This window comes from Trematomus bernacchii, unplaced genomic scaffold (genome assembly GCF_902827165.1).
Source record: "Trematomus bernacchii unplaced genomic scaffold, fTreBer1.1, whole genome shotgun sequence".
In the NCBI taxonomy this organism is placed as follows: domain Eukaryota; kingdom Metazoa; phylum Chordata; class Actinopteri; order Perciformes; family Nototheniidae; genus Trematomus; species Trematomus bernacchii.
This window is the reverse complement of record NW_022987973.1, coordinates 21,006,448-21,019,233: the sequence shown is the minus strand read 5'-3', so window position 1 is coordinate 21,019,233 and position 12,786 is coordinate 21,006,448. Positions and strand designations below refer to the sequence as shown.

The 12,786-nt window shown below is 38.0% G+C and overlaps 1 protein-coding gene across 1 annotated transcript; it reads left to right on the top strand.

The window, feature by feature from the left end:
• Positions 1–1,324: 1,324 nt before the first annotated feature.
• On the top strand, positions 1,325–9,935 carry ctsd (cathepsin D). The gene is made up of 9 exons (XM_034116572.1): positions 1,325–1,517; positions 3,779–3,935; positions 5,910–6,033; positions 6,137–6,255; positions 6,342–6,541; positions 7,461–7,583; positions 8,211–8,355; positions 9,027–9,125; positions 9,367–9,935. Exons 1-9 carry the CDS (start codon positions 1,456–1,458, stop codon positions 9,526–9,528), a joined length of 1,191 nt encoding a protein of 396 aa, XP_033972463.1. The 5' UTR covers positions 1,325–1,455; the 3' UTR covers positions 9,529–9,935.
• Positions 9,936–12,786: the final 2,851 nt, after the last annotated feature.

Below are 12,786 nucleotides of genomic sequence, written 5' to 3'. Positions count from 1 at the left end.
TCAAATATCCCATTATGTATAAATGTTTATTCCCGGTATATAACTTTGATGTGACAGGAAGGATATTGTCTTTATTTAGTTGTGCTGTCTGGATAGCTCAGAGTTTCCACCATGAGGTTTTTTAAGAACATGGTAAGAATATTATTTGTAAACCCTGGAGGGTGGTTGCTATCCAATTTGTGGGAAAAGGACGCCACTAGCTGTTCAGTTTTTGTCACTACAATCAGAATCAGAAACAGGTTTATTACCAGGTAGGTTGACACGTACGAGGAATTTGACTTGATGTCATGGTGCATACATAAAAGTAAAACAAAAATTAAAAACACAGATGGAGAACTATTTTAAGAAAACTATAATAACATTAAAAAATATTTAAAATAATAAAAAATATAGTAAAAATATAGCAGTATTTACATAGAAATAGAATGGAATAAAATATGGAATAAAATTCGGCAGTAATAAAAAAAGAAAACAAGGCGAAATGTATTACTTATTACTTCAAGGATTCAAAGGTGTTATGGTCATATGCACAAAGCTACAGTGTATAAATGGCAATGAAATTATTCTGACCTGAGGTCCTCCAACAATGCAACATATATAATAAAATACAAAAATAGAAAATTGTGCAAAAAGTCTATACATGTCTATAGAACTTACTTCAACTTCAACTATGGCTTGTTAGAACAACAGCAACCTTTAGTAGAGATGGTTTTAATTATTAACATATAAACTTAATCTTAAACTGCCCAACCGTTGGAACGAAAAGCTGAAACAAGTATTCGCTTCAAACAAATTAATTGGTCAATATTTTGACTATTTTTTAAATTATTTTTCTTATAAATGCGTTCAAGCTCCAGTGAAAAAAATGCAGATTTTTTGGGACAGAATTTCTCTCTAAATTACTGTTTAAAAAAACAAAAACAATCAATAAATGAAAAAAATATCTAAAATCATCCATAGCAAAACATATTATTAGTTAATAGTTATAAAGGTCATCCTCAAACAATTACCACAATAAAACCCTGCTTTTACATTTAATTATGTCAACAAACACAGGGGATATTTGTACTACTTTAAATACCGTTCATTTTCCTGATCACACAAGTTTAATGTCCAACACAATACTGTATATGAAAATAAACATTTTGAAATCGATCTCATTATGTTTTTTCTTATAAATGTACATTTGCTTAATTCAAACGTTAAAACGAGCGTACAATTACCTTCCAATAACTAAACTAAAAGCTAGAAAACATTTCCGTGATTAAATTGAAGTATCGTTAACAGATTTAGTTTTAAATACCGGAAGTGACGTCACCGGAGCGGATTGAGGATCACGTGACGAAGCCTGCCCGCTGCAGTCAGCTGATAAAAGTCGGCAGTTGTCGACAACAAGTCTGAACTGCTCAGTCATTGTTGTGTCTTTATGCGTTTCTGATTCTTCCCACTGTTACAATGAAGATGTTATTGCTGTGTGTGTTCGCGGCCTTAGCCCTGACCAACGACGCGCTTGTTCGGTAAGAAAGTAAAACAGTTATATCACTAGTACAAGTGTGAGCTAACGTGCAACCTACACAATTTCAACTCGTGTTACCTAACGTTTCACGACAGAAAATTGTCTGTTTGCACATTTTATACCTGAAATATATATAATGTGTACATTTGGTTTGTTAGCTTACAGATTCTGTTAGCTAGTCTCGTCTGTCTCTGTGATCCTGTGCACAGCAGAGGACAGCGTGTGACTTCTAAACCTGTTCAGTGTTGCTTGCTGTGAACTATCACCTCTCTGTAGGCTGAGAGGCTTCCAGAAACCAGTTCATCATACTGGTGGAGTAACCTTATATGCAATTTGAGAGTATTTGTTTGTTTTACTTAACCAGTAGCCTATATATGTTTAGCGTTGTTTGTGTCAGTCAGCAGTATAGGCCAAGCATGTGTACACAAGGGGTTTGACCCACTTTTTCTGGTGGGTACTCGGGACTAATAAGGCTGTCTTCGAGAATAGAAATGATTAGTCGACTTAAGACCATATCCCTTTGTCGACTAATCAATTAGTTGAATGAATCGCCTGATCTGTAAAACGGAGTTTCTCCACAAAGCATCAAGGAACTATAGGGCTGAACCATTATTCAATGTTTTATGGAAATAGCCAAATAAACCTCGCCTTAAAATCGTATTTTATAGACTCTAGATAGAAAAGGCTTTGTTTGGTACCTATCCCTGCAAAAATACAATAATTTGAATGTTATTCTTAATAAAATCTAATTGTATTTGCAAAAGCTTTTATTACCGCCAATAAAGTCAATCACATTGAAATTGCAACATCAGTGCTCATTATCTTCTTTCTAAAATAAGTTACTGGGCATGAATACAACAAATGTAATATAGAAATATTTGTGTACTAAGAAATAATCCATGGATTAGTTTACTAAGAGGGAGCTTCTGTTCTCGAATATGAAAACGCATTCAGTAGAAAACACTGTTAATAAATGTAGTAAAAACGTTTCCCTCTGAAATGTAGAAACTTTGAAATGCACTTAAAACAGAAGTTGAGTTTTTTTTTTATGACATTAACGGTGCAAAGTGAAGGATAATAAAGGGCGAGGCTTGTTTATAATAAACTGTTGCATACCTGCAGTTCTGACTGAACCAGTCAAACCTTGATCATGGAGCACAGCTCATGAACTAGTTTCCACCCGGGAGCATTGGTTGTTATGGAGCTGATTGCATGGCCAGGTGCGATGCCAGTTATCTTAACATAGCTCACCTGTGTGTTTGTTCATTCAAAGATATATCTAATCTATGCCACCGCTGAAGGCTGGATGTGACGTCCTGTTATTGAGCTTTCCCATATTTGTTTGCAAATTCTGCTATTTTAAGACATTATTTTAGGTTCTTTAAAATGTGGAGGTCTCTTAATTGTGTACAAATATTCAAACTTCATGATTGACAGCTTGCACACAAGTCATGGCATGTGCTAAAAATAGAAAGCGTCCCCTCTGTGGTGTGATGGTCTTATACATCCTGCTTTCTTTTTTTAAACCCACATGTCAGCAATATGGTGCTTTAGTCGTTAAGGAAAAAGAGAGCTGTTTCAGTCAGACACTGAAGTTAATGGTATTAGCAATATGACTCCATGAAGTTTGCTCTTAGTTTCATATTTAATTTTGACTGTGCTAAAGTTGCAAGTTGATGACTGGTTAAAGGAACACTGTGTGTCTGGTTTATCAGTCAACCCTACCTAGAAAACACTTGAAGCCTAATGCCAAAATCCCCCTTCATGAAGATTTAAATGCTCAGTTTGGATTGAAAGTGTTTTGTAGAACAATTTAACATCTTTAGGTAGTTTTTGTTTTCCTTTTTTAATCTGTATTTTTTTTTTCTCGCTTTTTGTTTTGGCATACCCTTATTAAATTAAACTGGGTGAAGAACATTAAGGAACACTTGTCAATTTTGAGAAACACAGAATACTGATCTTTCTAAATGGAAGATTTAATGTAGGACTTCTTCAGTTGTCTGAACTACGTGTGTATTTACTCAATTCAATGGAGGCATCTGTTGATATTGATGCATTCTGCACAGTTCGAACAATATTTTGCAACACTGTGAAGATAAGGAGGAAGTATTTAGGCCAAATCTTATCTGCGACACCACCAGTTGTGTTGGCGTTTCTACAAATGAAGTAGCCTAATGATAACTCTTAATTTCCACTGCATTTAAACTTAAATGATGTTGTTCAAAGCACAGTCAACAGTCTTTAATGTTTCTTCCCATACAGAATTCCCTTAAAGAAATTCCGTTCCATCAGACGTCAGCTGACCGACTCTGGGAAGAGAGCAGAGGAGCTCCTGGCCGACCATCACTCCCTGAAGTACAACTTTGGCTTCCCCGCCAGTAATGCACCCACTCCAGAAACCCTGAAGAACTACTTGGACGTAAGCGTTTCTCTCAAAACCACTGACCTGTGGACCCTTAAGTCTTCCCTTTCCCCTAATGCACTGCTCAAAAGCCAAGTGGGGGGTGGTGGGGTGGGGGGGGCAACAAAGGTCCTGTTGTGTTGTGACGCCTCTGCCTTTTTCCCAGCTCAATAGGAAATTAGACTTTGCCTCTCCAGACCAGTAAATCCTTTGCAAACACAGCTTTTTAAGAAAAGCTGACTCATTCTGCTGTAGACTAATATCAGCTTTTCAGTGAGAAGAAGAGGAAATGTTTACCACATGACCACTGACTCAGTTGTTTATCTGTAAGCCTCATAATCCTCGTCAGCTGACTGAACGTTTGTTTGCTCTCGGTTTTTCTTTACATATGAAACTCCTCTTTTTGTATTTCTGGTTATTGCATCCATCAACCTTTCAATACAAAAAAGGTGAAATGTAAAAGAGCATAATATTCAAGAGATTGTCCATTTTTGATGTTTTACATAAATTAAGTATTTACGATTGTGACTATATCTAGACTGATAATATTTTTTAACAGATATCAGTTTATCTGTTGATGAATAAGTCTGCAGAATATTTAATTTTAACATACTAGAAAAGCCAGAAGTCGGACTTAAACTATGTAAAATTTAAATAAATAATACAGGCCTATTTTCAATCCTGCAAAGCAAAATAGTAAATAAATCATTATTTATCATAAAAATATTTCAATACATTTTATTTATTTAAGTGAGAAAACAAAGCTTTCCCTGTTCTAACGCGGTGCAAACCTCGGGAACTCCTGCCGTATATCATCCAGAGTATCGAGGACACTGCTAAAATCAATTGTTTGTACATGTCAAATGTAGACACCACAAATACAATTATCTCCATTACAGTCAGAATTGTCAAAGACCATGTCACCTAAATATAAACTAATCCAATACTATGCAAACGGCTTAATGGTATGGAAAACATCTGTAGCTTGGGCAAACCAAAGCAATAACAAATCGGAGTGTAAATCAGATAAATGCGGGTTTAAAATGTATCTCAGAAGAAAAGGAAGTGATTTGAGGGCGGGATGACTTGACAAAACTCCCCCAGGCTGATTGGTTGGGCCCTTTTCAATTTCAGTCACATAAAGGGAAGTACATTTGTCGAGTCATCGTGTGTTGAGTCACATTTTAAATTGTGAAACATTAAGAGATTTATTGACACGACTTGGTACTTATGTGACCTGTGTCCTTCTAACACTTGCTGACACCAACAGCTGCGAGGACTCAGCGAAGGCAAGAACAAAACAGATATCGAGCAAGTGTTGTTTATACAGCTTGCTAATTGGTTTTATTATAATAATCTACTGCTGCATTTATCATAATATTTTCATAATGAAGAGTTGCCTTTATGATTACAAATTCCACAACGAAATGGTACTGAAGGCAAAAACAAACAGTTTGTCACTGTTAAATAAAACTAGAGCCTGAACATAACATTAATTTCCCTTTATCTAATTGCTATTTGCCATTTATCAAAACATATCAAATTAACTGAAAATGACCCTAATTTGCTGATAAATGGTTCATGCAATCTCAAGATCAACATACAGCTAATCATAGTTCAACCGGCCCATTCATTCTGCCTTATTTCAAATTAAGAGCTTGCGGTATTTCTAAATGAGTGTTGGGGTTACTTTTTATAAAAGAATTTGCCTGCAAACTGCTGTTAAAGAACCACATTTGCTGGGGGTGACCAGGATTATATTTTCCTCATAACATTACAATTATGACCTGCTCAGTTTCTCTGCTGTTGGTAGAAATGATGAGTGTTTTGTTATCATAATCTCTATTATTGAAAATGTAAGATCAGCTCTAGGATTAAGTGTTTAGATGTAGATTTATTTCCTGCTGGGTTTTTTTAAGTCCTTGAAAGCCCACTAAATCTCAAAAGGCTTGTTGTTGATAATCAAATGTTTTCTTTTTTCCCCCCCTCCAGGCCCAGTATTACGGTGAGATCGGCCTGGGTACCCCCCCTCAGCCCTTCACTGTCGTCTTCGACACAGGTTCCTCCAACCTGTGGGTGCCCTCGATTCACTGCTCCCTCTTGGACATCGCTTGCTGTAAGTCCACCTGTAGTCATCGTAAACACAGTGCTGTCAAGTTCAATTTTCTCTGTAAAATGTTGGAACTTTCAATAAAATATCTATCTTTTCTTTCTCACAGTGATTCATCACAAATATAATTCTGGCAAGTCCAGCACATACGTGAAGAACGGCACCGCCTTCGCCATCCAGTATGGAACCGGCAGTCTGTCGGGATACCTCAGTCAGGACACATGCACAGTAAGGTTCTCGCATCAAAGTAAACTTCAGCTTAGATTTCAGTGGAGATTTATGCGACTGACCCGTTCTTTCTCTTCATTTCCTAGATCGGAGACTTGGCAATTGATAGCCAGCTTTTCGGTGAAGCCATCAAGCAGCCCGGGGTTGCCTTCATCGCGGCCAAGTTTGACGGGATCCTCGGCATGGCCTACCCCCGCATCTCTGTGGATGGGGTGGCTCCGGTCTTTGACAACATCATGAGCCAGAAGAAGGTGGAGCAGAACGTCTTCTCCTTCTACCTGAACCGGTGAGGAACTGAAGGGTTTCAGAGTGTTGCCACTCTAAAATCCAGACCCTTTGACACTTAATAGGTTCTTCTTGTTTCCACTGTCGGCACAAACCAGTCAGTTGCCTGAAATCTTGTCCACTTCATAGTTGTTTGAATTTGCTTGACTGTGTGCATTTTCATTCTTCTTTTTTTTCTCACAACCTGCACTGTTTGCCTGTGTGTTGCATTGGATGTTTGCCTCCTTCTGAAATACTAATGACATACGATTGGAAAAACGAGGAGTTTTATTTATTATTTGAAGCTGCCCTTTTGATGTAACAAATACGAAATCTGGGTTACTCTTCCCATGCTGCTGTTGAAGGTAACGACAGAATATTGAGAAACCATCTTCCTCTGAACCGTGTGTGACCACAAGTGTGTCATTGGTTAACTGTAAAATGTTCTCTGATAACGGTAGAACTGTAGATAAAGATGATGTGCAGATGGATCATTCTCACGAACGGGTTCATAAAATTTGAAAGTGCATTAAAAGACAAAATGTCTAGTCTTTATCAGAAATGAGTGTTCCAATCTTCTGGTCGGATGTGAGTGGAATAAATATTGAACAGAACCACGGCTGCAAATGAATGCTAATGTTGCGTCAAGTCTTCTGGATGTAGAAGCTGGTAACTTCACTAAATACTTTACTTTATACTGAATTAATTTAGCTGATATACATTTTATTTTAATCTTTAAATATCTTTTTATAACACTTGTTTAACAACCATAACACTGACTGATATTTTCTTTAGTTGTTATTGACACAAACAAAACTCCATTCAACTGTGTGGAGATAGCAAGCAAATGGATACTCAAACTATACCAAACCAAAATATCTGCCTGTTTTTATACTACGTTAAATGTGAAATTAAACGTTTTTGTTGCCGTCTCTCGTCAGGAACCCCGACACAGAACCCGGCGGAGAGCTGCTGCTGGGAGGAACCGACCCCAAATACTACACCGGGGACTTTAACTACGTCAACGTCACCCGCCAGGCCTACTGGCAAATCAGGGTGGACGGGTGAGTCCTCCAATATTCAGATTCAAAACCTAGAGATGACGATGATTGACTATACTGTCCAACTTTAAGCTTTGAGAAGCATCTTGCAACACAAGAGGAACTAATACTGAAATACTTTGTCAAAATAATTGTTACTTCATCTTCAGTCAGTTGACAGAAAATCTATAGACCACATGCTTCGTAGAGTGCTTTTTTTTTTTTTGGCCAAGGTACAGTTGAAACGGGTGCGTTTTCAGTTTTACATTTTTGGCTATTTAGCAATAAATGACTAGATGAGAAGATAATTGTTGCAGCCTCAATGACATGGTCACTTTATTGTAGGGATGTGCAATTAATCGTATTTTAATCTCGATTACGATTTTGGCTTGCAACGATTACGAAAACAACGTAATCGAAATAAAACTTTTTTGTATTTTTTTTTAAATAAATGGATGTTTTCAAAAATAAATGGATAATCGTTTTTAATAATCGTGATATCAATTATTGACCAAAAATAATCGTGATTATGATTTTTGCCATAATCGCACAGCCCTACTTTATTGCATAATTTCCAAACCATGTGGGCACCGTCAGGCTGTGAGTGAGCTCTGATTACTGAATCATGTGTATACTGTATGTGTGTAACAGTATGGCAGTGGGCGACCAGCTGAGTCTGTGTAAGGGGGGATGCGAGGCCATCGTGGACTCCGGGACGTCTCTGATCACCGGCCCCTCTGTGGAGGTCAAGGCCCTGCAGAAGGCCATCGGGGCCTTTCCACTCATCCAGGGAGAGGTGAGGAACAGACTGAGGTAGAAGATGTACTTTTACTTTAGTAAAAGTAGCAATTGCTAAATAGAAAAATGTGTGAAGAAACTTCCTGGAGTGAACTTTTAGCCTTAGACCATTAACATGCACATAAACCTACAGTGAAAGGAAAACAAAAAGCATAATAACCTGTGATAATAGGTCAATGTTTAATTTAGGTTCCTATTTAGTATTATCTAATTACCTGAATCTGAAAAGTAACTAAAGCTGTCAAGTATTTGTATTGGAGTATAATATAAATTATTTGCTTCCAAAATGTCGTGAAGTAGAAATATGAAGTAGCTTAAAATTACAATAATCAGGTAAAGTACCTAGTTTTACTCGATAACATTCCACCAGTGAAAAGTCTTCATTTTGATGCTCTGAATAAGCAAACTTTTTATTTTTAAAAGATACAATTCTAATTTTTGCTCTCCAAGGTTTAATTTGATCTAATTGGAAACAGGTGTCACCGCACATCTATTGTGCATATACATCGGTTGCTCTATTTGTCATGTATGTAATGTTTGCATACCAATCTGGGGAAAGAATGCAGTTTGATGCCTTTTTTTAATATCTTCCACTTTTGTCTGTTTGTAAAGACAATGAATGCACTGATTGAACGGTGTAATAAACAGTGAATTCTTGTTGTGTTTCAGTACATGGTGAACTGCGACAAGGTCCCATCGCTGCCCGTCATAAGCTTCACCGTGGGGGGCCAGGTCTACACACTCACCGGAGAGCAGTACATCCTTAAGGTGAGGATGTTGGAATGTTTACAACCAGCAGGGGGGGGGGACAGTCAGCTCCTGCCGCAACACAACAACACTGACTGTGTGTTGCATCATGGTAAACTAAACAAATGCCGCTTTGTTTCACTTGGCAAAGGAGGAGGCTGGTTTGTTGTCCGAGCAGTGGTTGCACACATTTGTCATCAACACATTCTCACATGTATTATGTCTTCATCTTTAACTGTATTCTTTCCTTGTAATTGTCCAGGTAACTCAGGCTGGAAAGACGATGTGTCTGAGCGGCTTCATGGGTCTGGACATCCCCGCCCCCGCCGGACCGCTGTGGATTCTGGGAGATGTTTTCATCGGGCAGTACTACACCGTGTTTGATCGAGACGCCAACAGAGTGGGCTTTGCCAAGGCCAAGTAAACGCATCCCGTGCTAGAGCAACACGTTTTTTTAAATTCTGAGTTTTGTGAGACAAAAATCTTATCTGCACACTCTTTCCGTTGCTTTGGATCCAAACCGTGTTTAGCAATAGATTTTGCCTAGAGTCTAAATGCACTGATCCGAAATAATTTGTACGATTTTCAGTGTGAAACGGATTGGAGGTTTGATATGACGCGTGTACATAATCAGGGATCAGTTGACTGTAATGGTATTTCCCTTTTTAAACATTAAAGTGATCTAATTCTTTTTTATTTTTTTTAATCAGGGATTTGTTTTTCAAAAAGAACGATTTTAATTTGCATTTAAGGAGGAACTTGTTCCTCTACTACTGACTTTGAGCTGTACTTGATGTGATTTGGTCTGATTAAACATTTTTTTTAAAGAAGCATGGTGTGAAAATGAAGAATAGTCCACCAGTTTTACATTTCACCTCGAGAAGATTATCTGACTCGTAAAAACAATTAAGGTTTTAGGAATGATTTGCTAATCTGGTCAAAAAGAGTTAACAGCGTATCATGTTTGATACCGCAACCTTTTTATTAGCAATTTGTAGTTGGTATATGTTTCCAGTCAGAATGCTATGCTAAGCTAACTGCTTGCTAGCTGTAGCGCCATACTGAAAGTACAGATATAACGGTTGTATGAATTCTCATATCTAACTCTCGGCATAAATGCAAAATATGTACAAGAAAAAAATATTAACTTTCAAGGCAGTCATCTTTCAAACTTTATTATTCCCTCATCACTTTGATGTACAAAATGTCAACAATAGATTTATCCATAAAGGTAGTTATTTTACCTAACATGCTCAATATAAATACAGTTCACATGAAACACAATCCCTCAGCAGTTTAGTACGAGTAGATACATTTTATCTTCACATATTTTTCAATATAAAATCCAGTTTAGTAAAGCCTGTACAAGAGCCTGAAAACATCATCACAGAACCTGACCTGAAAAAACAATTAACACACAAATAAAATAACCACAAGGGAGTGTGTCAACTATCTGCATTAATTAAATATCCTAAACATCTAAAATACTTCCTCAAATGAATGCAAACACTGCAATAACCCGACCATTACCACTTTCTAATAAGGCATCCATTATAACCGTGATTATAACGGGTTTATTCAGTTACTAATGTAAAGTAGATCACTTGGTGAGTCATCACTTGCCCTAAGCTTGCCTATGAACCATTTAAGCCATATTATACTTGTATATTTTAATTTGTAAAGCGGTCTTTTAAGAATTTGAGGATGTTGATGGAACAATTTCTTCAAAACAAAGGGTTGTTCTATCAATGATAACTACAGTACGTAAAAGAAAAAAGTATTAGTGGATACAACAATTATAAAGCTCACAAAACAGGCCAAGAACAACTATTTTTTGAAGCATAAAAGTCAAACTTCTGTATGTGCTACATTTCCCATCTTACAAAAAAGCAACTCTTATAATCGTTATTGAAGTTTAAAGGTCACCCATTATGCAAAATCCACTTTTTGCATTTCCTTTATACATAAATGTGTCCCCTCTGTGTTAAGAGATTTGGAAAGTTTCAGGAAAAAAGATTCCCTTTTTGTCCTGATCCATCTATATAAAAACCTGTTGACAAGCTGATCAGATTGTGGCCACTTTGTGATATCACAATGTTTTTTTGGGCTGTGTAACCATTAGCCAATAACCAACCAAGGTAACCCACACCTTATCACCTGAATCTCCTTCTAGAGCACGATTTTGTTTTTTCAAACCAATCTCTCAGAGGGGCGTGGCCAGCAGCAGCTCATTAGCATTTAAAGCTACACAGAGGGTGTTTCTCAATGTCGAGGAAGGCTGCTCCAGAGCCAGTATTTCAAGGATGCTAAGTCATCGAGTCCCGCCGAAGGACTGTTCCAATGTCCAGGATGCTTGGAATTCTACCGAGGCCGGCGTCCTTCGTTGCGGGAAATTTCGAGGCTGCACATGTGTATCCTCCGCGGTCTTAAAATCCCCACAATGCTTTGCGCACGGACCAATTTCCAAATCTTTGGCGGAAATCATGCTCAATTTAAGGCGGGGCCTCGCATATGACGCACACCTGCACACCTGTTAGCCTGTTCCACCCAGAAACACCCACAATCAGCTCTTTTGAAACAGGGCTGAAACAGAGAGGTATGAGGCATGATACAATGATCTGTTTGTTATTTCAAGCCAAACACTTCAGAGACATGTTTTGTATATATATTTCAAACCTATAATATATTGTTGAAAAAGAGTAGGATAGGTGACCTTTAAAGATCTCCTATCATGCTATTTTTAGGCATATATTATGGGTCTCAGATATATACAAATATATAAAAAACATGTTTATGATGTGTTTTGCTCAAAATACCAAACAGATCATGCATTTTAGACATCCCTCATATCCCTCTGTTTCAGCCCTTTTACTAAAGTGCTGAGTCAGTAGCTGCTGGCCCCGCCCACTTTGGAGCACGGCAAGGCAAGCAGTGAGGTCTCCTCTCTGCCTGCAGATAAAGCTAAATGCTGCTGTGATTAAATGCCATATCATGTTCCAAACCACTTCAAGGATAATTTCTCAAACAGTATGGAGCTCAAATGCTTTTTTTCTTGCGGGTTTACTACAAGGTGAGTTCCTTTTTTTATTTCCTGCTTTTTGACACATTGTGGGTGTTTCTCAATCTCGAGTAAAGCTGCTCCAGAGCCACTATTTCAAGCATACTATGTCATCGAGTGCCTCCGAAGTACTGTTCCAATGTCCATACTTGGAATATTACCGAGCCCGGCGTACTCCGTTTGGAGAAATTTCGAGGCTGCACATGTGTAGACTCCGCGGTCTTAAAATCCCCACAATGCTTTGCGCACGGACCAATTTCCCCAAATCTGTGGCGGAAAATGTAAGGCGGGTGTGCATATGACGCACACCTGCACACTTGCTAGCCTGTTCCATTCTTCGTTTTCCGAGGCTAGTAAGTATTCTTGCCTCGCTTCTGAAGCAAGACGCTCGGAAGACTTGTGCTACCAAGCAAGCGTACTCGAGATTGAGAAACACCCACTCTCTCCAGTACAGGTTATCCCTGAGTGTTAGCGATGCTTGCTAATGTAAACAAAGACCATATTACGTCCAAAACACGTAGTGCATTGTTTCTGATAGCAACGTTTCTGATAGGGCGTTGGTGTAAAGCCAGCCTACATTTCCGATAATACATCATATCGGCAGCAAATCTGGATCAGCTCCGT

What these genes read in the sequence shown, in the direction of transcription:
- ctsd (XM_034116572.1), top strand. Translation starts at nt 1,456, where the DNA reads ATGAAGATGTTATTGCTGTGTGTGTTCGCGGCCTTAGCCCTGACCAAC. An exon ending in TCAGTCAGGACACATGCACA is followed by an intron (nt 6,256 to 6,341) that starts GTAAGGTTCTCG and finishes TTCATTTCCTAG; the next exon opens with ATCGGAGACTTGGCAATTGA. An exon ending in TTCCACTCATCCAGGGAGAG is followed by an intron (nt 8,356 to 9,026) that starts GTGAGGAACAGA and finishes GTTGTGTTTCAG; the next exon opens with TACATGGTGAACTGCGACAA.